General features: G+C 37.3%; 1 protein-coding gene across 1 annotated transcript in view; it reads left to right on the top strand.

Moving 5' to 3' along the window:
• Positions 1–27,561, top strand: part of NF1 (neurofibromin 1) — a 276,385-nt gene that overhangs the window by 118,432 nt on the left and 130,392 nt on the right. Inside the window, 15 exon segments of the mRNA XM_035724594.1 lie at positions 404–483; positions 2,218–2,341; positions 3,630–3,791; positions 5,598–5,847; positions 6,375–6,448; positions 6,692–6,775; positions 13,569–14,009; positions 14,393–14,532; positions 14,796–14,918; positions 15,392–15,475; positions 16,154–16,270; positions 16,849–17,030; positions 17,149–17,360; positions 20,850–21,011; positions 21,146–21,249. Of these exon segments, the coding sequence (XP_035580487.1) occupies positions 404–483; positions 2,218–2,341; positions 3,630–3,791; positions 5,598–5,847; positions 6,375–6,448; positions 6,692–6,775; positions 13,569–14,009; positions 14,393–14,532; positions 14,796–14,918; positions 15,392–15,475; positions 16,154–16,270; positions 16,849–17,030; positions 17,149–17,360; positions 20,850–21,011; positions 21,146–21,249 (2,339 nt within the window).

The following is a 27,561-nucleotide window of genomic DNA, read 5'->3' on the forward strand; positions in this document are numbered from 1 at the left end:
ATTTGTGGTGAGCAAGATAACTTCTACTTTGTCTTTTGGCTTTGAAGTAAAATATTGTTGTGTGTATTAATTTTGGTGAGCTCTCCTTACTTAGGGATTAATTTTTTGTTCCATTGAGTTCTTTGACACTTACTGAAATTAGTTTGTGTCTTAAAGCAATTTTACATGTATACATTGCTCCTCTGAATTCATCAGTCATTTAACTGTATCCCTGTATACCATTTAAAGTAGGAATGATAGGAATTAAAATGATTTGATTCTACATTTATTATTCCCTAGAGATTTGGGTTCTTCAGACTTCTTTTCTCTTTTGCTTTATACTGTGTGTTAGGACTGCAATTAACTAACTCGATTTACAAAAAAACTTTTGAATAACTCTTCTCTCTCTTTTTTTGAAATTCAGGCTCTGCTGGTTCTTCATCAGTTAGATAGCATTGATTTGTGGAATCCTGATGCTCCTGTAGAAACATTCTGGGAAATTAGGTATATGTACTTTTATTTTTTAATTCAATTTAAAATTTTATTTTGTATTCTTTTTGTTTACATATTAACTCTGTAGTACTTAGTTTATTATAAAACTTTATTTACAGAGGTTTTATGATTTTATATTTTATTTGATTTGAAATTATTAATTAGATTACTTCTTGTTTTAACTGTAAGAATTGCTGTCACAGCAATTTAGAAAGTAAATTTTAAAACATTGTGCTAAATTTTATTACCCAACCATGAGTACTGTTACTTGATATATTCTCTTCTGTTTCAGATTTCTATGTAGTTACAACTGTGTTTTAAATTGTTTGTTACAATTATAAGCTTAGAGTGTTAAAATTTTGTAATGTTAATAGTTTGTTTTTAAAACTATGGTCTTTCATTAATTTCCCATGAAACCAGTGATTTTGATAGGTAAATTAATAGTAAACATCTGCCTTAGAAGGTAAAAATATATATAGAATTTTATAATTTATTTCCTGCTTATGTAAATTCTTATCTTTTAAAGAGCACAAAGACAACATATTGAGAAAAATGGCAATGTGTAAGCCTCAGGTTTTGTCATTATCTCCTCATAGAAGTGGCTGCACTAAGTCACCTGGCAGCTGAGTTAAATCCTACACAGTGTTCTTTGATAGTAATATAATATGAATTACATATGTAATTTAAAATTTTCTGGTTGCCACATTACAGAGAATAAACAGGTAATATTAATTTTAATAATATTTTTAAACCCAGTACATATATCTAGAAATTATTTCAATATGTAATCAATATAAAAGTTATTGAGATATTTTACATTCTTTTTTTAATCAAGTCTTCAAAATTTGGTTGTGTTTTACACTTTGAGCACATCTCAGTTTGGGCAAGCCACATTTCATATGCTCAGTAGCCACATGTGGCTGGCTAGTGGCTACCATGTTGGACAGTGTGGCTGTAGAGTAGGGATCAACAAATTTTTTTTCTAAAAGGTCGGATAGTAAATTTTGTAGGGTTGGTGGGCCAGATAGTCTCTGTCAGAACTATTCAGTTCCACTGTTGGAGCATGAAAGCAGCCAGAGATGGTATGTAAATGAATGGTATAGCCATGTTCCACTAACACTTTATTTACAAAAGCAAATAAGGCCTGGATTTGGCCTACAGGCAGTTGTTTGCAGATCCCTGCTCTAGAGCACTTGGTTTCCAGACAGTCTTTGCTGTGCATGTTGTCTGTCATTTCTTCTTGAGTCTTTGCAAAAATGGGATGCGTGGATGAAACAATTGGGAGTTTGGGGGGTTAGAGGATTTAGAATTATTTGCTTTTTTGTTTTTCAATTTTTTTTATTATGTTATGTAAGTCACCATACAGTACATCGTTAGTTTTTGAGGTAGTGTTCCATGATTCATTGTTTGTGTATAATACCCAGTGCTCCATGCAATACGTGCCCTCCTTAATACCCATCACCGGGCTAACCCATCCCCCTGCCCCCCTCCCCTCTAAAACCCTCATTTTGTTTTCTAGTGTCCATAGTCTTTTTTTCTTTTCTTCTTTTTTTTTTAATGTAGTCTGTAGACTCATTCCCTTTGATTTTCATGCTGTTAACATTTTGATAACCATTTCTCTAAAACAAATCTTAGCTTCTCTAAACTTGTATGCCTTATGAGAGAATGTCATTCTTAGGTACTGTTAACTCTCTGTGAGGTTATTTATTGACGATACTGATAACAATGAACTTTATGTTATTGCAGCTCTCAAATGCTTTTTTACATCTGCAAGAAATTAACTAGCCATCAAATGCTTAGTAGCACAGAAATTCTCAAATGGTTGCGGGAAATTTTGATCTGCAGGAATAAATTTCTTCTTAAAAATAAGGTAAGCAAAATGACATCTTTAAAATGGAAGAATATTTGGGGGTAATGGGAATAGATTAAGAAAATGTATATTAGCCAAATTAAGTCTACTTTAGTTCTTCCTGCTTACAAAGTCTTCAAGGGAAATATATGTGCCAGAGGATGATGGCTGACAAGCCATCATGGCTGAACATTTTAAAAATTATTCTGAGCCTTTGTCCTTAAAGCTGCAGTCCTGATAAGTTCTAGTTGAGTTAAGCAGGACTCTGTGGAGTCTAGGTCTAGGAGGAGTCGGGCTGCTATAACCAAATTAGGTTGAGAAACATAATTCCATCTTAAGTTTGTGCATAAGGCTTGAATTTTATGGCTTAGGCTAGTCCAGAGAACGTTATCTATGAAGAAACTGAAGGGAAGAGGTTGGGGGTGTTTAATCTAAGTTTATTTATATTCCTGCCATAACAGTTTCACCTCTTCGAATATCTGAGTATTCTTCCCTAGGGTTGAGTGAAAAGTTTTGATTCCTAACTGTTAAAACATGGGGACAGGGTTTTAGGGGGCTAGAGAAGAGCTGTAGTCAATTAAAATTTTTTTCTGTTCTGTCAGAATTTTAGGAGTACTTGATCCAATGAATTTTTATCCATTTCTAGAATCATAGCTACCAAAAAATCTTAAATGTATTAAATTCATGCTTTTCAGTGTACCATGTGGCTTGTTAAATATTTTGTTTACAAATGGGCTAATGGTGAGTTGGCATCTGGGTAGACTTGTCTGTGGTATAATTCTCCAGAGTATAAGCATTAGTAATCTAGTTATCAATCTGTAGTAGTCTGGTCAGTAAAGTTATCCTTTCAGCATACTTGGCATACAAACCAGTGTTAATTACTGGTCCAGAGGAACTTAATCTCAAAAGAGTCAACTTCCAATTATCCTAACATGGTACAGGATAAAATCTTCTGGGAGAAAATCTTTCTCATTTATAATCAACTGAGAAGTACATTATATTTTTCGTATGGTAGATTTATGTTGTTGATGTTTTACTTCTGTCCCTGTTAGATCTAGAAATGTTAATTTTGCATTTCTAGAATCTGTTGTTCCTGATGCTTTGAAGGGTGAAAAGCTAAGAGGAGTTTCAAAGACATTGAGCAAACATTATTTGTACTACTGGGTTTCTAGTGCATATTCTTCAAGTTAAGGGGGGGTTGGATGAGAGGTTTTCCAGGATAGTCTCAAACAGGAAGACAACTCGTATTATGTATTTATTTTTCTTGGTTTTCAGTGCTTCAGAAGGCTTACTTATTTTTTCTTTTTAGCAGGCAGATAGAAGTTCCTGTCACTTTCTCTTCCTTTATGGGGTAGGATGTGATGTTTCTTCAAGTGGAACTACCGGTCAGATGTCCATGAATCATGAAGAATTACTACCTTCTTGTACTCCTGGAGCCTCTCTTCGGAAGGGAAAAGGAAACTCATCCATGGTAAACAGCTTCTTTTGTAGTTTTCCTGTGTCATTGTCATCTGAGCTGTATATTTTTTCCTGAATGAACTTTGGTAAATTTCAACTAGATAATATAGCATGGTAAAGAACTGCTTAGATTCTGGTTCCATTACTGCTCTTTGTGGAACCTCAGGCAAATTCCTAACATCTCTGTGACCCAGTTCATCAACTTTAAAACAGAGATAATAACAATTTATGCCCCAGAATTATTGTGAGGATTAAATGAGATCATGTGTAAATAGCACTTGATTATTTTGACACTTACAAGCTCTGGTAGCTATAATTATTATAAACCTCTACTGCATAAAGGAAGACCATTCATATCCCAGAAGTTTAAACGTTGTACCAACTACTAAAAATACAAATTTACTGGGAGATAAAGCATTTTGCTTGATGTTATAGATAAGCGTTTATATTTCTTATTTGTGTGCATAATTCTTTCTAAAAATCACAGTAAAGGTCAATCAGAGAAAGACAATTATCATATGATCTCACTGATACATAGAATTTAAGAAACAAAACAGGATCATAGGGGAAGAGAGGAAAAAATAAAACAAGATGAAACCAGAGGGGGAGACAAACCATAAGAGCATCTTAATCATAGGAAACAACCGGAGGGTTGCTGGAGGCAAGGAGGGTGGGAGGGTTAGGGTAACTGGGTGATGGCCAGTAAGAGGACATGTGATGTAATGAGCGCTGGGTATTATATAAGACTGATGAATCACAGACCTGTACCTCTGAAACCAATAATATGTTATATGTTAATTAAAATAAAATAAATAAAAATAAAAATCATAGTACAAGTGAAAATATTAAATCATTACAAAAGAGTTTCTTTTATAGACCAAACCTTTTTTTTTTTTTAAATGGTGTCTTTACTGTTAAAAACACTATTTCTGGCATTTAGTATACAGCTGCCAATCTAGAGAGTACATTCTTTAATCCGTATCAGTAGAGATAAATATCAGTTTGCTTTTTTCATGGGAAGGTCAGCAGTATGCATTTGCAGCCTTGTTGTAGGGTGGTTAGGTTAACTTTCCTAATCTTTGCCATTATATAGTCTGCAGGAATCTTGTTTATATTGATATTCCCCAGAAGATCTTGCTGGTCCACTTTACCACTGGCATTATACTGTTAGACTTGAAAAATCAAGAAGTACAGACCCGAGCTTTTTCATCCCTAATTTTCAGTATAATCTTCTGTTGAGGACAAAACAACAAATAAGCAGTACAGGGTTTACTATTGACTATGTTAACTGTGGAATTTATATTCATTTTGTAAATGAGGATTTCTTTTGGAAGAATGTAATCGAATCAAGTATACCTTCTACAGCAGTATTTAGTTCTTGTTTGTGCCCTCATTTTAGTCCTTGTTGCAGTGTACTTTATTTCTTCCCCCCCAGTAGGTAGATAGAATTTCTTATTACTTCCTTTGTCATTTATAATTGAGTTAGAAGTGCATTGCATTTTTCATTCAGTAGATTTATGCTGTGGATGCGTTTTACTTGTGTTTGTGTTGGCTTAATCTGCATTTCTAGAATCTGGAATAGGAAAATACCTATTTGATTTGAAATTGGACAAATAGTAACATGTTGGTCTAAAGAATCTCATTTCTCATTCAGACAAGACATTTAGGGGCTTGAAAATTGCTGTCATGATTGCAGGGGAAAGCTTTTGTGGGTTATTGTATGCAGACATATGTGGTACACAGTGTGTTGCATTGTTGGATTTTGTAAATAAAACTACCTGAGTTGCCAACATAATACCTCCCATCTCCACTATCCCAGGATAGTGCAGCAGGGTGCAGTGGCACCCCGCCGATCTGCCGACAAGCTCAGACTAAACTAGAAGTGGCCCTGTATATGTTCCTGTGGAGCCCTGACACTGAAGCTGTTCTGGTGGCCATGTCCTGTTTCCGCCACCTCTGCGAGGAAGCAGATATCCGGTGTGGGGTAGATGAGGTGTCAGTGCACAACTTCTTGCCCAACTATAACACATTTATGGAATTTGCCTCTGTCAGCAATATGATGTCAACAGGTAAATGTGGATAATGTTCCCCACCCCCCATTCCATTTGCCTTGAATCACACGACATCTGATTGTGCTAGGAATGTAGGAATTACTTTGTAAGCGTTCATTCAAATAGCTAACCTGAAATCCTTTTCTACACAGGATAGGGTGAAAGTAAATAGCATTTGAAATAAATTGTTAACATCTCACTGAGCTTTTAATATGCGGTACATTTGTTTAAAAACTGGCCGTATAAATTGCTGTCAGTTACACATTTTATAATTTACTGTGTCTGAACTAAATATAGTGAAGTTTTAAACACTGGCACGTGTTTTGAGTAAATATAGGTGGGAATAGCTATTTTATGCTGTGGACATTGTAGAGTCCAAGTTAAATACCTTTCCTGTGAAGTTGGCAAAAGGAAGTGTTCACCTTTATCCTTTGAAGCATCCATTCCCCTCCTCCTACCCTGCCTTATGGGTTGGGCTTGCCACGTTCTCCTTGGCAAGCAGGGCTCTGAGTGCAACAAGTTGATTTGCTGTTGTCTTTGCTTAGGAAGAGCAGCACTTCAGAAAAGAGTGATGGCACTACTAAGGCGCATTGAGCATCCCACTGCAGGAAACACCGAGGTATGCCCTTAACAACAGAAACAGCCCTCCCAGGCCCCCACCCTCAAATGTGGAAGCCTCGTGTGTGTGTGTGTGTGTGTGTGTGTGTGTGTGACCAGAATAGCTTTTGAAGCAAATCTAAGATATGTGCATATTACAAGTAGGATATTATAATATGTACCAAGTTTGAGACCTGTCTCCTGCTGATTGATTTTTAGTTCTAGGTTTAAAGTTGCTTTCAAGTGGTAATTGCCTTCATTTTAGGCTTGGGAAGATACACATGCAAAGTGGGAACAAGCTACAAAACTAATCCTCAACTACCCGAAAGCTAAAATGGAAGATGGCCAGGTGAGTTTGTAAAGTTGATTTTTGTCTTTTTTTTTTTTTTTAAGATTTTATTTATTTATTTGAGAGAGAGAGAGAATGAGAGACAGCATGAGAGGGAAGAGGGTCAGAGGGAGAAGCAGACCCCCCGCTGAGCAGGGAGCCCGATGTGGGGCTCAATCTCAGGACTCCGGGATCATGACCTGAGCCGAAGGCAGTCGCTTAACCAGCTGAGCCACCCAGGCGATTTTTGTCTTTTAAATGATCTGCTAGACATAAGTATTTCACCTCAATAATCTTTTGAGTCACTGTTAGTATAATATGTGTATAGTTGTCGTAAGACTGTTACTTAGTTATGGTTCATCTAAAACTGCACTATTGTAGCCACTAGTCACATGTGGCTACTTAAGCTTAAATGAAAATTTAAATTAATTAAAATTAAATACAGTTAAAATTCAGTTTCTCAGTCATACAGTAGCCACATTTCAAGGACTCATTAGCCACATGTGGCAATTTGCTGCTGTACTGGACAGCACAGATATCAAATGTTGCCATTTTTGCAGAAATAGTGGCCAGCACGAGCTAGAGATGATTTATGGTAGAGACCATTCCTTTACCCTTTTTCCTTCTCTTTCTCCATCAGTATTTCACGGAATTTTCAGGAAAGGGACAACAAAGGTAGAGAAAATAAATTAAAATTGAAACAATACATTTTACCATTAGGTATTCTAATTAAGGGATCTGGTGGGCAGAAGATTGAACCCATAGGTTAAGTGAAATTTAAAAATTCGGACATTTCATTCAACTATTTTCATCTGTTACCCCAGAAATTAATAATTAATTGGTATTTGTGTATAATCAATTTGTAATGGCCATATATTGTTCTCATTATTAGGTGTTTTAGAAAAACTGATTAGCCTCCCATTGCTTTTCTCTTGTCATACTTAATTAGAACAAGGAAAAAAAGTTATGTTTTTGTAAAGCAAAAATATTTACCTAATGTCATTTGGAGAGGACATGTGGCCTTAGGATGAAAGCTTTTTTTGCGGGAATAACTGTTTGATTGAGATATAATTTGCATACCATACAGTTCACCCATTTAAAATGTACTGTTACTTTTGGCCACCTTTCTGTGCCACCATAATGGTATGCATGAACATCCTGGCAGATGCTTTCCAGAGCATCAACAGTGCCGAAAACAGAGGCAAACTCAGGTTCTCATTAGGCAATGTTCCAAAGTCATCATCTGGTTTCTGACTGTGATGATGAAGCATGGTTACATTGGTGAATTTGAAATCATTGATCATCACAGAGCTAGGAAAATTGTTGTGAACCTCACAGGCAGGTGTTAGACAAGAGTGGAGTGATCGGCCCTAGATTTGATTTACAACTCAAAGATCTAGAAGGATGGCAGAATAATTTGCTCCCATCCTGCCAGTTTTTTTTCATTGTACTGATACCGGCAACCTCAGCTGGCATCATGGACCATGAAGCAAGACAAAAACAAAGTATATTTACAAAGTTGCACAACCATCACCCCAGTTTAAAAAAACCCACACCCTTGAGCTGTCATTCGCTAATCTCTCTCTTCCCCTCTGACCCTAGGGAAACCACCAGTCTGCTTTCTGTAGATCTGCCTGTTCTGCACATTTCACATAATTTGATTGTTTTTTTTTTTTTCACTTGGCATAATGTTTGCAAGGTTCGTTCATGTGAGTCAAAGAAGTTTGATATTCTGGGTTGGGTATATGAGTCTATGACAAAAATATATTAGTGGCTCTTAAAAAAACGTACGTGGTAATCTTAGGTTTGGACTTTATTTATTTCTTTATTGGAATATAACATACATACAAAAACATGTATAAATCTAAGTGACAGTTCAGAATAATAGTAGGTGAACATACCTGTGCAACCAGCACCCACATCAAGAAATAAATCATTACCAGGGTGCCTGGGTGGCTCAGTTGGTTAAGCGTCTGCCTTTAGCTCAGGTCATGATCCCAAGGTCCTGGGATCCTGCCCCACATTGGGCTCCCTGCTCAGCGGGGATCCTGCTTCTCCCTCCCTCTCTCTCTCTCTCTCTCTCTCTCTCTCTCTGTCAAATAAATAAATAAAATCTTTAAAAGAAAATAAAAAGAAATCATTACCAGCACATCAAAACCTTCATTGTGCCCCCTTCCAATCACTAACAACCCAAGAGTAACCATTATGCCCACTATTAAATACAATAGTTTTCCTGTTTGTAAACTTGATATAAATTGAGTGCTAGAGATACAGTCTCTTGTATCTGGCTTCTTTCACTCAACATTAGAGACTCATCCACACTATTCCATACCATTGTTGTTCATTCACCATTACTGCTCTAGGTATTTTCATTCAACATGCAGCCTACAATTTAATTTTCCTTTCTACTCTTTGGGCGTTGGATAGCTATACAAAGAGTTTTAGTTATTTTGAATACTTCTGCTATGAACATTCTTGAACGTGTCTTTTGATGACCATCTAGATGTATTTCTGTAAAGTACATACTTAACAGTGGAATTGCTAGGTAATAGCATATGCAGATACACATATGGGGAATACAAATTGATACAACTGCTTGAAAAAACTGGTGGTTCCACAGATTTTTAACATAATTAAAAATTAACATTTTTAAATTAACTGCTATAGCACCTCTGTAAATGGTGAAATATCATCTAGCCATTAAAAACATTCCTTTTACTGAAACTAATATTACACCTTATGTTAACTAACTGGAATTTAAATAAAAACTTGAAAGAAACAAAAAAAGCATTCCTTTTAAAGAGTATGTGCCAAATGGATTCACTAACAGAGGTCTATTAGTGGTTTCTTATTCCTACATGAACAGTTTTTCTATTGTGATTGTCAAATTAGAGCCCTTTAAAGACCAAGAGCAGAAAGTAAAATATTGCATATACTTTTTCTAATTCAATTAGGTAAAAAAAAAGTTTTGAAGTACTTAAATATTCATTAAAATTAGACAGTTATATCAGGCCTGGGCAGAGGTAAGCTGAAAACATTATATTACTATAATATAACGTATTCAGCTAATAACTGAATTCACTGTGCCAGAGAATAGAACATTATCAAGGGAAATGTAAAATTATACCAGTGGAACAGACCTGAAAAGCCAGAAATTTGTAGTTCATTTGAGCCCCATTAAGAAGTATATAAATAAACAGCAGAATTCAAACTAAAAAGAAAAACACTAACCTAATTTTTTATGTACTGCAGAAGTCAAGACACAAAAGATCTCAGATGGAAGAATGCCATTATCAGAATGTTTCTATTTCAGCTTAACTTATTTAGCCTTTTTTTATGTATAATATGACACAGTTCAAGAACATTTAACTGTAATTTGAAAACAGAGTAATCACTACTATGTTCCCAGAGGCAAGAAGAGAATAAGTATTATTGCTTCTGTTGGAGGGGACCTAATCTAGAGTGCCAAAAAGTGCTGAATAAATTGAGGCTGAGTGATAAAATATAAACCCTGTGACAGAAAAGTCTTTAAACCCATTGTGAAATCTACAATTACGAAAACACATGTTGATCATAATACATTAAATGCTGTGAATTCACCACACCTAGTCAGTAAGAATATACGAAATGAATTTTGATAACCATGTAAAAAATTCCTCTCTACCTGTTGTTGCTTAAATTTTCAAGGCAGCCTTCAGTGAATCTCATTTGAATCTGTCTGTAAACCAACATACTAAGGAACAGAGAAGTTTCTGTTTCATTTTTTAATCCTTCAGAAAGATTGAGTCATATCTTGAACTGTATCTCACAATAAAGTGTTTCCTTTCTTGCAAACGTTACCCAAATTAATGTCTGTTAGAGCATTACTGTTGAATTGATGTTTATGGACTGCAGGTCTTTGACTAAGACATAAATGGGATGCTAAATTGGGAAGATGTTGGAGAAAAGATGTTCTTTTTTTTTTTTTTTTTTTTTTTGAAAAGATGTTAGTTCTGCATGTGAATTAATCTGAACTGGCTGCTCTTCACACCTGGATTCTTCATCAAAATCAGCCATGTTTTTTCCTGATTTTGCACTGATCTGGGAGCTACTGCAACTGACATCAACTGCACCTAGCATATCATCAACAATATGCCCATCATGGTGGTAGTGCTGGTGATGCTAGGGACCAATACAGTGTAGGCAGTTAAATGATTCATTCCCAGTAGTCTCCCCAGGAAAGTTGCCAATGTGTGTAATACAAGATTCTTGAGATGCTTGTACTATATGAGCAGTGTTTATTTCCCCTGAAATATCATGCTCTGAGTCTGGAGAGTATGAACAGGCATCTAGCATTTGTATTTGATTACCTACTGATGGCATTGATTCAGTGTTAAAAAGTAGGTCCTTTCCTGTTCTGTCGCTTGTCCCATTTTTTTTCTGATGGGCCTTGGGAATCCCCTAAGTAAATGCCTGCTTGATTTTCTAACTTGCTGTTCTGAAGATCTATTCCACAACTGCTTTTAGGAGGATTATGACCATGATTTTCGTCTTCATCTTCTTTAAGGGCTTTAATATTTGCAATGTGTCTTCTGACTGTACCTCACTGCTAGGGCTCCCAGCTGACTGGCTTGCATGGCTAGAATTGACCTCATTGCTAGATCCATCACTGTGCCCACTACAGCTACCAGGAGCACTGCTTTCATCTTTACCACTGTTGGCAGTTTCATCGAACTTCCCTGCATGGATTCCTCTGTATCTGAAAGTCACTGTTGCACATGTTTGGGTCCATTAATAAGTTGTTCATCCATTTCATTGTCACTGCCTCCACTTTGATGGGTATCACTGTTATCAATACTTTAAGGACCAGCTGCAGGTGACTAAGGTGATGGAGCTGCTCCTTTGAGCTCTTCCTATTTAATTTAGTATTTTTATTTATTTAATTTAGTATTATTTAATAATTTAATATTTAATTTTATTATTTATTTTATTTAGTATTTTTTTAAAGATTTTATTTATTTATTTGACAGAGAGAGATACAGCAAGAGATGAAACACAAGCAGGGGGAGTGGGTGAGGGAGAAGCAGGCTTCCCACTGAGCAGGGAGCCCGATGTGGGCTCGATCCCAGGACCCTGGGATCATAACCTGAGCCGAAGGCAGACACTTAACGACTGAGCTACCCAGGCACCCCTAATTTAGTATTTAATAAAGATACAGAAGAACTTTGTTTAGATAGCTGAGCCTTAGCCGCTATTGCATTATTCCATAATGCTTTTTTTTATATAATGCTTTAATTAACATTGATGCCAAGTACAGTGTTTGTTCAGCATGAACACTTGGCTCAAGAGTTGAGACTGGATTAAAGAGTTGTCTAAGTGGTACTGATCCAGATTCTTAATAAATAAAGGAAATAAGTCATGGATACACAGAGTACAGTGTTTCAGCACTGCTGCAGCCCACATGCAGTCAATATGCTGACTATTTGCCCTTCCACTGCTAAAAAAAAAACCTCAGAATCATTTGGCACTGTTTAATAATCTCAGTATGTAAATTTGGTCCAAATATATGCCCTACCACATTGTTGCTTATAAGCCAGCTGCAAGTTCTTTTGCAGTGGACATTTCTGTGTCTGATACCAATGATTCCTTATTGCACAAATCATTGAAGGTATGAAGCTGATCCATTATCTGACTTAGTCCAGTCAACCTCACAAAGTAGGTGACAGAAAATACTAAAATGCAAGATCTAGGCTTTCTTTGTCAAGTGGAGCGTTGTATCCAGTGGTTCTTTAACTGTGCTCCGCATTAAATCACCATGTTGCAAACTGCATTCTGTCTTTACTCTTGTTCAGAGAACTTGCCCAAATATGTATAGCCTAAGTCCTGAAAAGGATAATGTGCTGCATGACAGGAGGGAGAGTAGCCATATTCTAATACTAGCTACAACTGCAATAAATGCATGTGCCATAAGAAATGGTAGTTTCAGGAGTTCTGTATTCAAAGCAATCCTTCATGGGAGAAAGGCTATTTTTTTCCCATGAAACAAACATACATAAGGAAGCAAGCAAGTGCAGTGGTACTTCTACATCATTCATGTCACGGAATGCCCCTAATGTGTTGCTTTCTTGGGTTGGTATGTCTTCAGGAATAGGATGAGTATTAGCTTGTAAGCAGTGTGTAAGGAGAATTGAATTTGAAAAATCTTTGCCACACACAGTAAGATTTTTTCTTTCTCATCTGTGCTCCATAAACTAACAGGATCAGAATTCTTTGAAGATTCCTTCTCAGATTCTTACAGAGTTTGATTTTTTTCTATTGTTTCTTGTCTTTCTGCACTTCCTTCAGTATGAGGCTTTTTCTGTTCAGTGGTTCTTTTGCTTGATGACCCTCATCTTGCCACGCAGAATCCATGTTAATAGTAGTACAGTGTTTGCAAAGCTGGTCCCAGAGCACTTGAACTTGAGCCATCACTAATAAGTGCACACACTACTTGGTTGAAAATTTCCAAATGCTTATATTCCTTGAAGCAGCATAGACCTTGTCTCTCCATCCAGGAATTGATAAAAGCAAATAATTGGAGTGTATGTATTTCTGAGCTGCAGTCCATAGTCTTCCTTCTATATTTGATACTGTGTGTGTGTCCATCGCTACCTCCATTCTGGCCTCGGGCAGTAAGATACCTTGATGTGACTAGAAATGGAGTGAAGACTTGGATTTTTTAAATGTAAAACATGTTCTTTTGTCATGGAAGAAATGTTGGATAAAAAATAATTTTGTCAAGTCTCTCAGCCATTTGAGGTTGAATTCATGCTTTCCATAAAAATTCTGTGTTTAGGCTGCTGAAAGCCTTCACAAGACCATTGTTAAGAGGCGAATGTCTCATGTGAGTGGAGGAGGATCCATAGATTTGTCTGACACGGACTCCCTACAGGAATGGATCAACATGACTGGCTTCCTTTGTGCCCTTGGGGGAGTGTGCCTACAGCAGAGAAGCAATTCTGGCCTGGCAACCTATAGCCCACCCATGGGCCCAGTCAGTGAACGCAAGGGTTCCATGATTTCAGTGATGTCTTCAGAGGGAAATGCAGATACACCTGTCAGCAAATTTATGGATCGGCTGTTATCCTTAATGGTGTGTAACCATGAGAAAGTGGGACTTCAAATACGGACCAATGTTAAGGATCTGGTGGGTCTTGAATTGAGTCCTGCTCTTTATCCAATGCTGTTTAACAAATTAAAGAATACCATCAGCAAGTTTTTTGACTCCCAAGGACAGGTAAAGTGTTCTCTGCTTTATTTTTCACCCTTTCCTATGAATAGAGTGACTTGTTTGATAATGAAGCCTTTTCCTTTCTGATTATTTAATTAAATATTGGCATGAACATCACTCACAGTTTTTTAAAAATAGGCAAAAAATTGCAGAAAAAAGAATCATCTAATGTAGGAATCAGTTTTGGGTTTTGGCAACTCTAGTGTGGATGTGCCAGGGGTTACGAATGTTTTGGGTATGGGTATGAGTGTCTCTCTGTGTCTGTGCACCTGGATATATGCCTGTGGGTGCATTTCTGCACGTGTATGACATTTAGGTCAGGCAATTTCATCTCTCTATGGTCTGTCTGCTATGCCTTGATGCCAAAATGTATTTTGTTCTTTATATAGGTTTTATTGACTGACACCAATACTCAATTTGTGGAGCAAACCATAGCTATAATGAAGAACTTACTAGATAATCATACTGAAGGCAGCTCGGAACATCTGGGGCAAGCTAGCATTGAAACAATGATGTTAAATCTAGTCAGGTAAGGATTCTACTGAAATGTAACAGAAACACGTCAGTATCGGTAGTTATTAGGGAAATAATTTACCATTCTTTATTGCACCCAAATTGGGATGTGACAATAAGGTAACCAGAAGTTATGTATGTACGCCTGTAAATAAAATAAAAACACTGCAGTTTTTGTAGTTACATTTAATCATTTCACTTAGAGATTAAAGCATTTAGAAAACTTCTCTTTTGTTTATGTCTGATATTTTTTCCCCCTGAATGTTTGTATCTAAATAGATATGTTCGTGTGCTTGGGAATATGGTCCATGCAATTCAAATAAAAACGAAACTGTGTCAGTTAGTCGAGGTAATGATGGCAAGAAGAGATGACCTCTCATTTTGTCAAGAGATGAAGTTTAGGTGAGTTGTCAAAAGAGTAAAGTGGGGTCTTATAAATCTTATGTTACATGAAGTACAGAAAAATAGTAGGTACTTGATTATCATGGGAAAGGAGGAAGGGGGATGGAAAAGCAGCATTTTACGTTTTTATTTTTCTCTTCCTGTATTTTCAAATTTCCCAAAGCTTTGTGCCCATGGCAGTGCTCCCTTTTTCTAAATTATACTTGAGTTAAGAATTTGATTCTGTTTCCAAATTGATACCCTGGCTAAGGGAATCAGTATCAGTGGAGGATCAGTATCCAAGTTGCCTGTGAGTGCCCTTCTGACTGTGAGGGTTGGAGTAAACCCATAAAAGAGGGTATCTCTTTTAGGAAACTGTCATAGCCCCTGAGTGATTTGGCAAACTATTTGCACTATTAAAAAAATAGTGACTAAAGGTGTATGTGTGACTTAAAAAAAAAATTGCTATTTTCCTTTTCCCTGCCATTCTGTAGGAATAAGATGGTAGAATACCTGACAGACTGGGTGATGGGAACATCAAACCAAGCAGCAGATGATGATGTAAAATGTCTTACAAGGTAAAAAACAAAACAGAACAAAAACACAAAAGAATGACTTTTAATTAAGTATCAGCAGGTTTACTTGGGGTGTTGATACTGCTTCAAAGCTATTACGTCTTTTCTGGATATCAGGCTTTTGCATTTGAATTATATATATATATATTAACCTTTATTTTCTATTTTTAACGAACGAAAGACTTTCAGTAAAATCAAATGTGAGAAAGTTTTATTTGGAAAGTTAGTGTTGTCTATTTAGGAAGGATAGTCTATAGTTGTTGGAAAATAAAATGTACAAAGCCTTAGATTGTATTTATTTTATAATTCGATGAAGGTATTATTTAAGGAACTTAATTGGCTTGAGTCTCTAAAAAGTAATTCCCTGCATTTGCTCTAACAGTAAATACTTACGGCCACATATCAGAAAATAATTAGACACCAGACTACATAATCATTCACATATATTTCTTTTGTGAGGCTTGGTTTTATGAAAGTTATCACCTTCTCCCTCACTTGAAATGTTTTTGCATTCTGGGTGCGCGTGTTAACTCAAATTATTTAGGTTGTCCTAATAAATAGTTAAATGAAATAGATTATTCCTAAATCCCTAAAGTTCCCTTAGGAAGGTGTTTATTTGAGGGGAAGGTGGAGTGGAAGAACCTGAAAGATTTATATGGTCCTTAAATTTTCTTTCTTCAGAGACTTGGACCAGGCGAGCATGGAAGCAGTAGTTTCACTCCTGGCTGGTCTTCCGCTGCAGCCGGAGGAAGGAGATGGTGTGGAATTGATGGAAGCCAAATCACAGTTATTTCTTAAGTAAATTTCAGTCCCCAAAAAGGCAAAGCAAAAAACAAAGCCCACACACAACAAAACAAAATCTAACCAAAGTGGCAAATGATTATATTTAGAAAATGGACCTCATTATCGGCAGCTGCCTGTAAATAACCCACGCATGAAGCAGTATTCCCTCTGACAGGACTGGGTTAAGAAAACAACTATGTGTTTTGTATTTTTAAAGAAAGTAATCCAGTCCAAGCAGTGAATTATTGGCAGTAAAACCCAGATCACCTCATTAAGTCATTTAAAATAGCATTCTCTAAACTATTTGGACCATTCGTTTTATATGGTAAACACTAAAAGTGATGCATTGACCAGGAAAGATTGCATCTGTTTCGTGCCTGTGTTATGAATATGTACTGGCTTTGTCAGGATAAAATCATATTCAGCACAGCACACTTCATAATGAGCCACACTGGCTGATTACCTCAGGACTAGAGAGAAACAGATACCTGAGACCACTCATGTGATGCACATATCATGATTCCAGAATATCTGATTAGTCTTCTGGTTGGTGTGGCCTTCACTGTGTAAGAGTCAATCTTTTTATTTCTCAGGTATTTCACATTGTTCATGAACCTTTTGAATGACTGTAGTGAAGTTGAAGATGAAAATGCACAAACAGGTGGCAGGAAACGTGGCATGTCTCGGAGGCTGGCGTCACTGAGACACTGTACGGTCCTCGCAATGTCAAACTTACTGAATGCTAATGTGGACAGTGGCCTCATGCACTCCATAGGTAAGAGAAAATGAAGGCTTCCTCTAGAAATTGAAAACCTAGGGAATTGGCATGTAAGACAAGCACAATTACTTCAACAGGCCGTGTTAGTAAATTTGCATCTCTCTGTCCTTATCAGGTTTAGGTTATCACAAAGATCTTCAGACAAGAGCTACATTTATGGAAGTTCTGACAAAAATCCTCCAGCAAGGCACAGAATTTGACACACTTGCAGAAACGGTGCTGGCCGACCGGTTTGAGAGGCTGGTAGAATTGGTCACGATGATGGGAGACCAGGGGGAGCTCCCGATAGCCATGGCGCTGGCCAACGTGGTCCCGTGTTCTCAGTGGGTGAGTTCATCGAAGAAGTGTGGAAGCAGGACCTGGCACATAGCAGATGCTTCTGAATTTATTCATTTCAGGAATGTTTATTTCACGTATTGCTAAAACTTAAAGCTGAAAGAAACTTCAGATATTATTCGAGTGGTTTTCAGCTGTGGGAAAGTAGCTAGAGCCTCAGTAGTGATCTTGCCTGAACTATGAGGGTCTTATTCCTCATACTTACAGTGAAACTCAGATTCCTTCCCTGGTCCACTGAAATACTCCATTTAAACACTGATCAAATATATATATTTAAGATTTTATTTATTAAAGAAAGAGTGTGCGCGCGTAAGTTGGGGGAGGGGTAAAGGGAGCAGGAGAAGCAGACTCCCTGTCGAGCAGGGGGCTCAGCGGGGCTCCATCCCAGGACCCTAGGATCATGACCTGAGCTGAAGGCAGACGCTTAACCGACTGAGCCACCCAGGTGCCTCCCAAAATAGATGATGCATAGATAGGTAGGTAGGTAGATAGATAGATAGATAAGATAGTTAATATGTGTAATACATATACATAAACATACCCTGATCAAAAGAAAATTAAAACCCCTGACGTGGGGGCGCCTAGGTGGCTCAGTCAGTTAAGTGTTTGCCTTCAGCTCAGGTCAAGATCCTGGGGTCCTGGGATCAAGCCCCAGGTCAGGCTCTCTAATCCATGTGGATCCTGCTTCTCCCTCTGCCTGCCACCCTGCCTACTTGTGCATGCATGCCTACTCTCTCTCTCTGTCAAATAAATAAATGAAATCTTAAAAAAACAAACAAACATGACGTGGTCTGGTGCTTTCGTGTATTAAATGAAATGATTAGAGTTAAATGTATTTAGTTGTCATTAATGCTAGAGCTAGAATTGAAGCCTTGTCACAACTTTTTTTCTATAATGCACTGTACGATTTTTTTAAAAATGTAAGTACTATATTTGCACTTGAAATTATGTTGCTTGTTTTAAATACTGAAGATATAATATGCCTATTTGGCCTTTCAATAAAACATTGTCTTGAAACCATACTATTTTTTAACAGTATGTGCTAAAAATTTGAGAAGTGTTGTCCTTTTCCATGTTAAAAAGCTATTCAGTTTATATTGTACCAAAAATGGTTTCAGTTTAGTAAATTATAACTAATAAGGTAATCTGTCACTGCCTGTAGGTTTGTTTCTGCTTAAAAGCTGTAGGATCTTATTCTTCATCCTTAAGCAAAATTTAAACTCTTTACTCTGGTTTTACAAGGCTCTTCCCAACCTGGGTTCTGCTTCATTGCTGACATTGTCTCATGCCACTTTCCTTCTTGTTCACCAAACTTAAACCATGCTGGCCATCAAACATGGTAGGCTTATCTCCACCTTAGGGAGCACCCTTGCTGCTGCTGCCACCACCACCCCCACCACCGCCTAGAATGCTTCTTCCCTGATCTCTTACAGGGCCAACTTTCTTGTTACTCAAGTTTCAGTGCAGGGGTCTCTATTTTAATGAGGTCTTTTTGGCTATCCAGCAAGAACCACAATTATAGTCATTCTATCACATTACCTTGTTCAGTTTTCTTTGTAGCATTTATTGACTATGTGAAATTATTTTTCATTCTACCATAATGTGAGCCCTGCGAAAGCAGAGACCTTGTCTGTCTTTGTTCACTGCTGTAGTACTCGGAGTAGAGCCTGGCACATAACAAGGACACAGTAAATAATTGTTTAATGAACAAAGGTGGAATCCCGCTTGGAGCTCTAGGGAGTTAGAACAAGGAATTTACTGAAATTCTCTTGAAATCTAACATTGCAGAAATCTTCATATGTTTTAAAAATGGATGTTCTAAATTACCTTTTTAGGACCTACCTGTAATTAGTTAGCACTAAAAATTATCAGTAATTCTCTTAATAAAAAAGAATCAGTTAAATCCAAGAAACTTTAATTCATTCTGTTTTCTTTCAGTAAATCATTTCTAATGAGTTTCATATGACTTTTTTTTGAGAAAGACTTTTGTATTAGGCCAGATCTGTTAGAGCTATATCTAAAGGAGAACAAAATACAAGATAACTTTTTTTAAAAAATGTACTTCTCTTTTGTAAATTTTAAATTCTGTTAACGTTTTCAGAACTTTGCAGAGGAGGGATTAGAATGGGGGAAAAATTAGCACAGTACTCTAGAAACATATTTTGTAACTGAATTATCTCTCATAATTATACTTGATTTTAAAATGGAGGAATTTTTATATCTAGTCAAATACATATAACATAACTGTAGGGCATAGAGCAGAATATTTGGGTCTTCTTTGGCTTCTAGATTCTGTGTTTAGAATTGTGAAATTTTTTCCTTGACTCGGATATCAGAATTGATCAGGTAAGAATTAGAAGAGCTCTGGGCCATGATCCTGGACTTTGTTGTCCCTGCTTAAAGGGTGGGGCCTCTTTTTATGGCTACCCCTATTCTCTGTAAATCTCTTTGCAGCATGTGTGATTAAACAATTATTTACTATGACATCATTTTTCTTGAGTGTACCAAAAAATACTATGGGGAATTAGGAGGGTTACCAGTTAGGAAGTAGGTAGGAATCAGCTGCCAACCCTGGCTTTGTACATAAATCTTGCTAATCTCTTGTTTCTGAATGCACAGCCCAAATCTTTTTCCTGACTTCCTGCAAATCCTGTAGTCTTTCCATTTTTGTGTTTCTCTGCTGAGCCCATGTTCAGTGTGCTCTGAATTTCCCTGACCAGATGATCAGAGAATAGAGGTGTTGTGGTCACCAAAGTGTTATTCCTGCTCACTGATTTCCTAGGAAAATGATCTGGGCATATCAAACAAATCAAACTTTGCCATCGTGTTCTCTTTCTGCTCTCTTTGATTTTATCATAATTTGAACTGAATCCTGGATTCTTTTCTTCTCCTGGTAAAGCCTAGGCCTCTTTTACTTTTCATCAGTTAATCCTTAGAATTAACAGCTGCTGGGGTGCCTGGCTGGCCTAGTCAGAAGAGTGCAACTCTTGATCTCGGGGTCGTGAGTTTGAGCCCCACACTGAGTGTAGATTGCTTAAATAAACAAATTGCTTTTAAAAAAAGAATTAACAGGGGTGCCTGGGTGGCTCAGTTGGTTAAGCAACTGCCTTCGGCTCAGGTCATGATCCTGGAGTCCCGGGATCGAGTCCCACATCGGGCTCCCTGCCCGGCGAGGAGCCTGCTTCTCCCTCTAACCCTCCCCCCTCTCATGTACTCTCTCTCTCTCTCTCATTCTCACTCTCTCAAATAAATAAATCTTTAAAAAATAAAAAATAAAAAAGAATTAACAGCTGCTGTAGGCATGAAGAAATAGTCGTCTATCATAGACAAATGTACACAGATAAATACCAGGGGAAAAATTAGTTAGTCACCATTGAATTGGCTTTAGCAGGTGGTTGACAGCTTTGGATTTACCTTTCAGTTTCCTGCTGAAGAGAAAATGGAATTACGCACACTAACACAATTTTCTTTTGTTCTCAGGATGAACTAGCTCGAGTTCTAGTGACTCTGTTTGATTCTCGGCATTTACTCTACCAACTGCTCTGGAACATGTTTTCTAAGGAAGTAGAATTGGCAGACTCCATGCAGACTCTTTTCCGAGGAAACAGCTTAGCCAGTAAAATAATGACCTTCTGTTTCAAGGTTTGTATCCATTTATCTTTTTTTTGTGCCACGCTATGGCAAACTGATTATGTGCAGAACGTACAGAACAGAATGTCTTTAATGCAAGACATTTGGAGAAGGCGTAATAAGTTCCTACTTTTATATTTCTTTAGGTATATGGTGCTACCTACCTACAAAAACTCCTGGATCCGTTATTACGAATTGTGATCACATCCTCTGATTGGCAGCATGTTAGCTTTGAAGTGGATCCTACCAGGTTTGTCATCCTCTCATCTACAACTTGACTCCACTTTTCCACTACCCTGCATGAGAACAGTCCCTCACAATTTCTCCCCTTGATTCTTAAAATTAGCCTTTAATTATAAAAATTACACACAAATACATTTTTCTTAAAAAATTTACAGGTATCTTTGACAACCACCTCTAGAGACATAGCACTGTTACTAGTTTAGTCTGTTCTTTGCCCATTTTCAGTGCATTTGCATATACATATACATAAATCTAGTTGTAGAGACTATACATATGAGTGCTTGATATAAATGGAAACATTGTATACATGGTTTTGCAACACAATTTTACTAATTTTTTATTTAAATTCAATTTAATTAGCATATAGTGTATTATTAGTTTTCCTTCCCTTCCTTTATGTTCATCTGTTTTGTTTCTTAAATTCCACATGAGTGAAAGCATATGGTATTTGTCTTTCTCTGACTGACTTATTTTGCTTAGCATAGTATACTCTAGTTCCATCCACGATGCTGCAAATGGCAAGATTTCATTCTTTTTGATGGCTGAGTAATATTCCATCTCTCTCTCACACACACACACACACACACACACACACACACACACACACACACACACACACACACGCATCTTACCCATTCACCTCTTGATGGCTCTTTCCATATTTTGGCACTTGTGGACTTTGCTGCTACAAACATTGGGGTACATGTGCCCCTTTGAACCACGACGTTTGCATCCTTTGAATAAATACCTAGTTTTGCAACTTAATTTTTTTTCTTTTTTAAATTTTATTTTATGATGTTATATTAATACCATACATTACATCATTAGTTTTTGATGTAGTGTTCCATAATTCATTGTTTGCGTATAACACCCACTGCTCCATTCAATACATGCCCTCTTTAATATCCATCACCAGGCTAACCCATCCCCCCACCCTCGCCCCCCTAGAACCCTCAGTTTGTTTCTAAGAGTCCATAGTCTCTCATGGTTCGTCTCCCCTCCAATTCTGCCCCTCTTCATTTTTCCCTTCCTACTATCTTCTTTCTTTTTTAACATATAATGTATTATTTGTTTCAGAGGTACAGGTCTTTGATTCAACAGTCTTACACAATTCACAGCCACCCCATCCCTCCCACGCCCCATCACTCCAGCAACCCTCAGTTTGTTTCCTGAGATTAAGAATTCCTAATATCAGTGAGGTCATATGATACATGTCTTTCTCTGATTGACTTATTTCGCTCAGCATAATCCCCTCCAGTTCCATCCACGTCATTGCAAATGGCAAGATCTCATTCCTTTTGATGGCTGCATAATATTCCATGACACACACACACACACACACACACACACACACACACACACACACCCCACATCTTCTTTATCCATTCATCTGTCGATAGACATCTTGGCTTTTTCCACAGTTTGGCTATTGTGGACGTTGCTGCTATAAACACTGGGGTGCACGTACCCCTTTGGATTCCTACATTTGTATCTTTGGGGTAAATACCCAGTAGTGCAATTTCTGGGTCGTACGGTAGCTCTATTTTCAACTTTTTGAGGAACCTCCATACTGTTTTCCAGAGTGGCTGAACCAGCTTGCATTCCTACCAACAGTATAGGAGAGTTCCCCTTTCTCCACATCCCCGCCAACATCTGTTGTTTCCTGACTTGTTAATTTTAGCCATTCTGACTGGTGGGAAGTGGTATCTCATTGAGGTTTTGATTTGGATTTCCCTGATGCCAAGTGATGTTGAGCACTTTTTCATGTGTCTGTTGGCCATTTGGATGTCTTCTTTGGAAAAATGTCTGTTCATGTCTTCTGCCCATTTCTTGATCGGATTATTTGTTCTTTGGGTGTTGAGTTTGATAAGTTCTTTGTAGATTTTGGATACTAGCCCTTTATCTGATAAGTCATTTGCAAATATCTTCTCCCATTCTGTCAGTTGTTTTTTGATTTTCTGGACTGTTTCTTTTGCTGTGCAAAAGCTTTTTATCTTGATGAAGTCCCAATAGTTCATTTTTGCCCTTGCTTCCCTTGCCTTTGGCAATGTTTCTAGGAAGAAGTTGCTGCGGCTGAGGTCGAAGAGGTTGCTGCCTGTGTTCTCCTCTAGGATTTTGATGGACTCCTGTCTCACATTTAGATCTTTCAACCATTTTGAGTCTATTTTTGTGTGTGGTGTAAGGAAATGATCCAGTTTCATTCTTCTGCATGTGGCTGTCCAATTTTCCCACACCATTTGTTGAAGAGACTGTCTTTTTTCCATTGGACATTCTTTCCTGCTTTGTCGAAGACTAGTTAATCATAGAGTTGAGGGTCCATTTCTGGGCTCTGTATTCTGCTCCATTGATCTATGTGTCTGTTTTTGTGCCAGTACCATACTGTCTTGATGATGACAGCTTTGTAATAGAGCTTGAGGTCCGGAATTGTGATGCCACCAGCTTTGCTTTTCTTTCTCAACATTCCTCTGGCTATTTGGGATCTTTCCTGGTCCATACAAATTTTAGGATTATTTGTTCCATTTCTTTGAAAAAAGTGGATGGTATTTTAGTAGGGATTGCATTAAATGTGTAGATTGCTCTAGGCAGCATAGACATTTTCGCAATATTTATTCTTCCAATCCATGAGCATGGAATGTTTTTCCATTTCTTTGTGTCTTCCTCAATTTCTTTCATGAGTATTTTATAGTTTTCTGAGTACAGATTCTTTGCCTCATTGGTTAGATTTACTCCTAGGTATCTTATGGTTTTGGGTGCAATTGTAAATGGAATCGACTCCTTAATTTCTCTCTCTTCTGTGTTGTTGTTGGTGTATAGGAATACCACTGATTCTGTGCATTGTTTTTATCTCCTGCCACTTTACTGAATTCCTATATGAGTTCTAGCAGTTTTGGGGTGGAGTCTTTTGGGTTTTCCACATAAAGTATTATATCATCTGCAAAGAGTGAGAGTTTGACTTCTTCTTTGCCGATTAGGATGCCTTCGATTTCTTTTTGTTGTCTGATTGCTGTGGCTAGGATTTCTAATACTATGTTGAATAGCAGTGGTGATAGTGGACATCCCTGCCATGTTCCTGACCTTAGGGGGAAAGCTCTTAGTTTTTCCCCATTGAGATTGATATTCGCTGTGGGTTTTTCATAGATGACTTTTCTGATACTGAGGTATGTACCCTCTTTCCCTATACTCTTCAGAGTTTTGATCAAGAAAGGATGCTGTACTTTGTCAAATCCTTTTTCCACATATATTGAGAGGATCATATAGTTCATGTTCTTTCTTTTGTTAATGTATTGTATCACGTTGATAAATCAATCAATAAATCAGCGGATGTTGAACCAACCTTGCAGCCCAGGGATAAATCCCACTTGATCGTGGTGAATAAGCCTTTTAATGTACTGTTGGATCCTATTGGCTAGTATTTTGGTGAGAATTTTTGCATGCATGTTCATCAAGGATATTGGTCTGTGATTCTCCTTTTTGATGGGGTCTTTGTCTGGTTTTGGGATCAAGGTAATGGCCTCATAAAATGAGTTTGGAAGTTTTCCTTCCGTATCTGTTTTTTGGAACCATTTCAGAAGAATAGGTATTTAATTCTTCTTGAAAAGTTTGGTAGAATTCCCCTGGGAAGCCATCTGGCCCTGGGCTTTTGTTTGTTGGGAGATTTTTGATTACTGCTTCCATTCCCTTAATGGTTTTAGGTCTATTCAGGTTTTCTATTTCTTCCTGGTTCAGTTTTGGTAGTTGATACATCTCTAGGAATGCATCCATTTCTTTCAGATTATCTAATTTGCTGGCATAGTTGCTCATAATATGTTCTTATAATTGTTTGTGTTTCTTTGATGTTGGTTGTGGGATCTCTCCTCTTTCATTCACGATTTTATTTATTTGGGTCCTTTCTCTTTTCTTTTTGATAAATGGCCAGGGGATTATCAATCTTGTTAATTCTTTCAAAGAACCAGCTCCTAGTTTCGTTGATCTGTTCTACTGTTCTTTTGGTTTCTGTTTCATTGATTTTTCCTCTGATCTTTATTATTTCTGTTCTCCTGCTGGGTTTAGGCTTTATTTGCTGTTCTTTCTCCAGTTCCTTTAGGTGTAGGGTTAGGTTGTGTGTTTGAGACCTTTCTTGAGAAAGGCTTGTATTGCTATTTATTTTCCTCTTAGGACCACCTTTACTGCATCCCAAAGATTTTGAACAGTTGTGTTTTCATTTTCATTGGTTTCCATGAATTTTTTAAATTCTTCTTTAATTTCTTGGTTGACCCATTCATTCTTTAGTAGGATGCTCTTTAGCCACCATGTATATGAGTTCTTTCTGACTTTCCTCTTGTAATTGAGTTCTGGTTTCAAAGCATTGTGGTCTGAAAATATGCAGGGATGATCCCAATCTTTTGGTACCGGTTGAGACCTGATTTGTGACCTAGGATGTGATCTATTCTGGAGAATGTTCCATAGGCACTAGAGAAGAATGTGTGTTCCGTTGCTTTGGGATGGAATGTTCTGAATATATCTGTGAAGTCCATCTGGTCCAGTGTGTCATTTAAAGTCTTTATTTCCTTGTTGACCTTTTGCTTAGATGATCTGTCCATTCCAGTGAGGAGGGTGTTAAAGTCTCCCACTATTATTGTATTGTTGTTGATGTGTTTCTTTGATTTTGTTATTAATTGGCTTATATAATTGGCTGCTCCCATGTTAGGGGCATAGATATTTACAGTTGTTAGATCTTCTTGTTGGATAGACCCTTTAAGTAGGATATAGTGTCCTTCCTCATTTCTTATTTATAGTCTTTGGTTTAAAATCTAATTTGTCTGATATAAGGATTGCCACCCTAGCTTTCATTTGGTGTCCATTAGCATGGTAAATGGTTTTCCACCCCCTCACTTTCAATCTGGGGGTGTCTTTGGGTCTAAAATGAGTCTCTTGCAGATAGCGTATTGATGGGTCTTGTTTTTTTATCCAGTCTGATAGCCTGTGTCATCTGATTGGGGCATTTAGACCATTTACATTCAGAGTAACTATTGAAAGATATGAATTTAGTACCATTGTATTGTCTGTAAGGTGACTGTTACTATATATTGTCTGTGTTCCTTTCTAGTCTGCTGCTTTTAGGTTCTCTCTTTGCTTAGAGGACCCCTTTCAGTATTTCTTGGAGGGCTGGTTTCGTGTTTGCAAATTCCTTTAGTTTTTGTTTGTCCTGGAAGCTTTTTATCTCTCCTTCAATTTTCAATGACAGCCTAGCTGGATATAGTATTCTTGGCTTAATATATCATGCCAATCCTTTCTGGCCTGCCAGGTCTCTGTGGATAGGTCTGTTGCCAGTCTAATGTTTCTACCATTGTAGGTTACAGATCTCTTCTCCCAAGCTGCTTTCAGGATTTTCTCTTTGTCTCTGAGACTCATCAGTTTTACTATTAGTTGTCGGGGTGTTGACCTATTTTTATTGATTTTGAGAGGGGGTTCTCTGTGCCTCCTGGATTTTGATGCCTGTTTCCTTCCCCACATTAGGGAAGTTCTCTGTTATAATTTGCTCCAGTATACCTTCTGCCCCTCTCTCTCTTTCTTTTTCTTCTGGGATCCCAATTATTCTAATATTGTTTCATCTTATGGTATCACTTATCTCTTGAATTCTGCCCTCGTGATCCAGTAGTTGTTTATCTCTTTTTCTCAGCTTCTTTATTTTCCATCATTTGGTCTTCTATATCACTAATTCTCTCTTCTGCCTCATTTATCCTAGCAGTTAGAGCCTCCATTTTTTATTGCACCTCAGTAATAGCCTTTTTGATTTCGACTTGGTTAGATTTTAGTTCTTTTATTTCTCCAGAGAGGGTTTCTCTAATATCTTCCATGCTTTTCTCAAGCCCAGCTAGTATCTTTAAAATTGTCATTCTGAACTCTAGTTCTGACATCTTACTAATGTCCGTATTGATTAGATCCCTGGCAGTTGGTACTGTCTCTTGTTCTTTTTTTTTTGAGGTCATTTTTTTTGTCTCATCATTTTGTCCAGAGGACAATAGATGAATGAGAACAAAATGCTAATAGGGTAACAACGACCCCAGAAAAAAATAAACTAAACAAATCAGAAGAGACCTGAAACCGGGTGAAAAGAAAGGAAAAGAAAGAAAAAAGAAAGAAAAAGAAAAAGATACAAAAAAAAAAAAAAAGAATATGACCAAATATGATTAGGCTGGTGAATATAAATCAGTGCCACACACTAGATTTTGGGCATATTCTGGTCTGTGAGAAGAAACTGCCTCCCAAAATTTTGGGTAAATATGATGAAGGGATGGAATATGACTGTAAAGATGAAAATTATGAAAGATTTTATAAA

This window comes from Zalophus californianus, chromosome 16 (genome assembly GCF_009762305.2).
Source record: "Zalophus californianus isolate mZalCal1 chromosome 16, mZalCal1.pri.v2, whole genome shotgun sequence".
Classification (NCBI taxonomy): Eukaryota; Metazoa; Chordata; class Mammalia; order Carnivora; family Otariidae; genus Zalophus; species Zalophus californianus.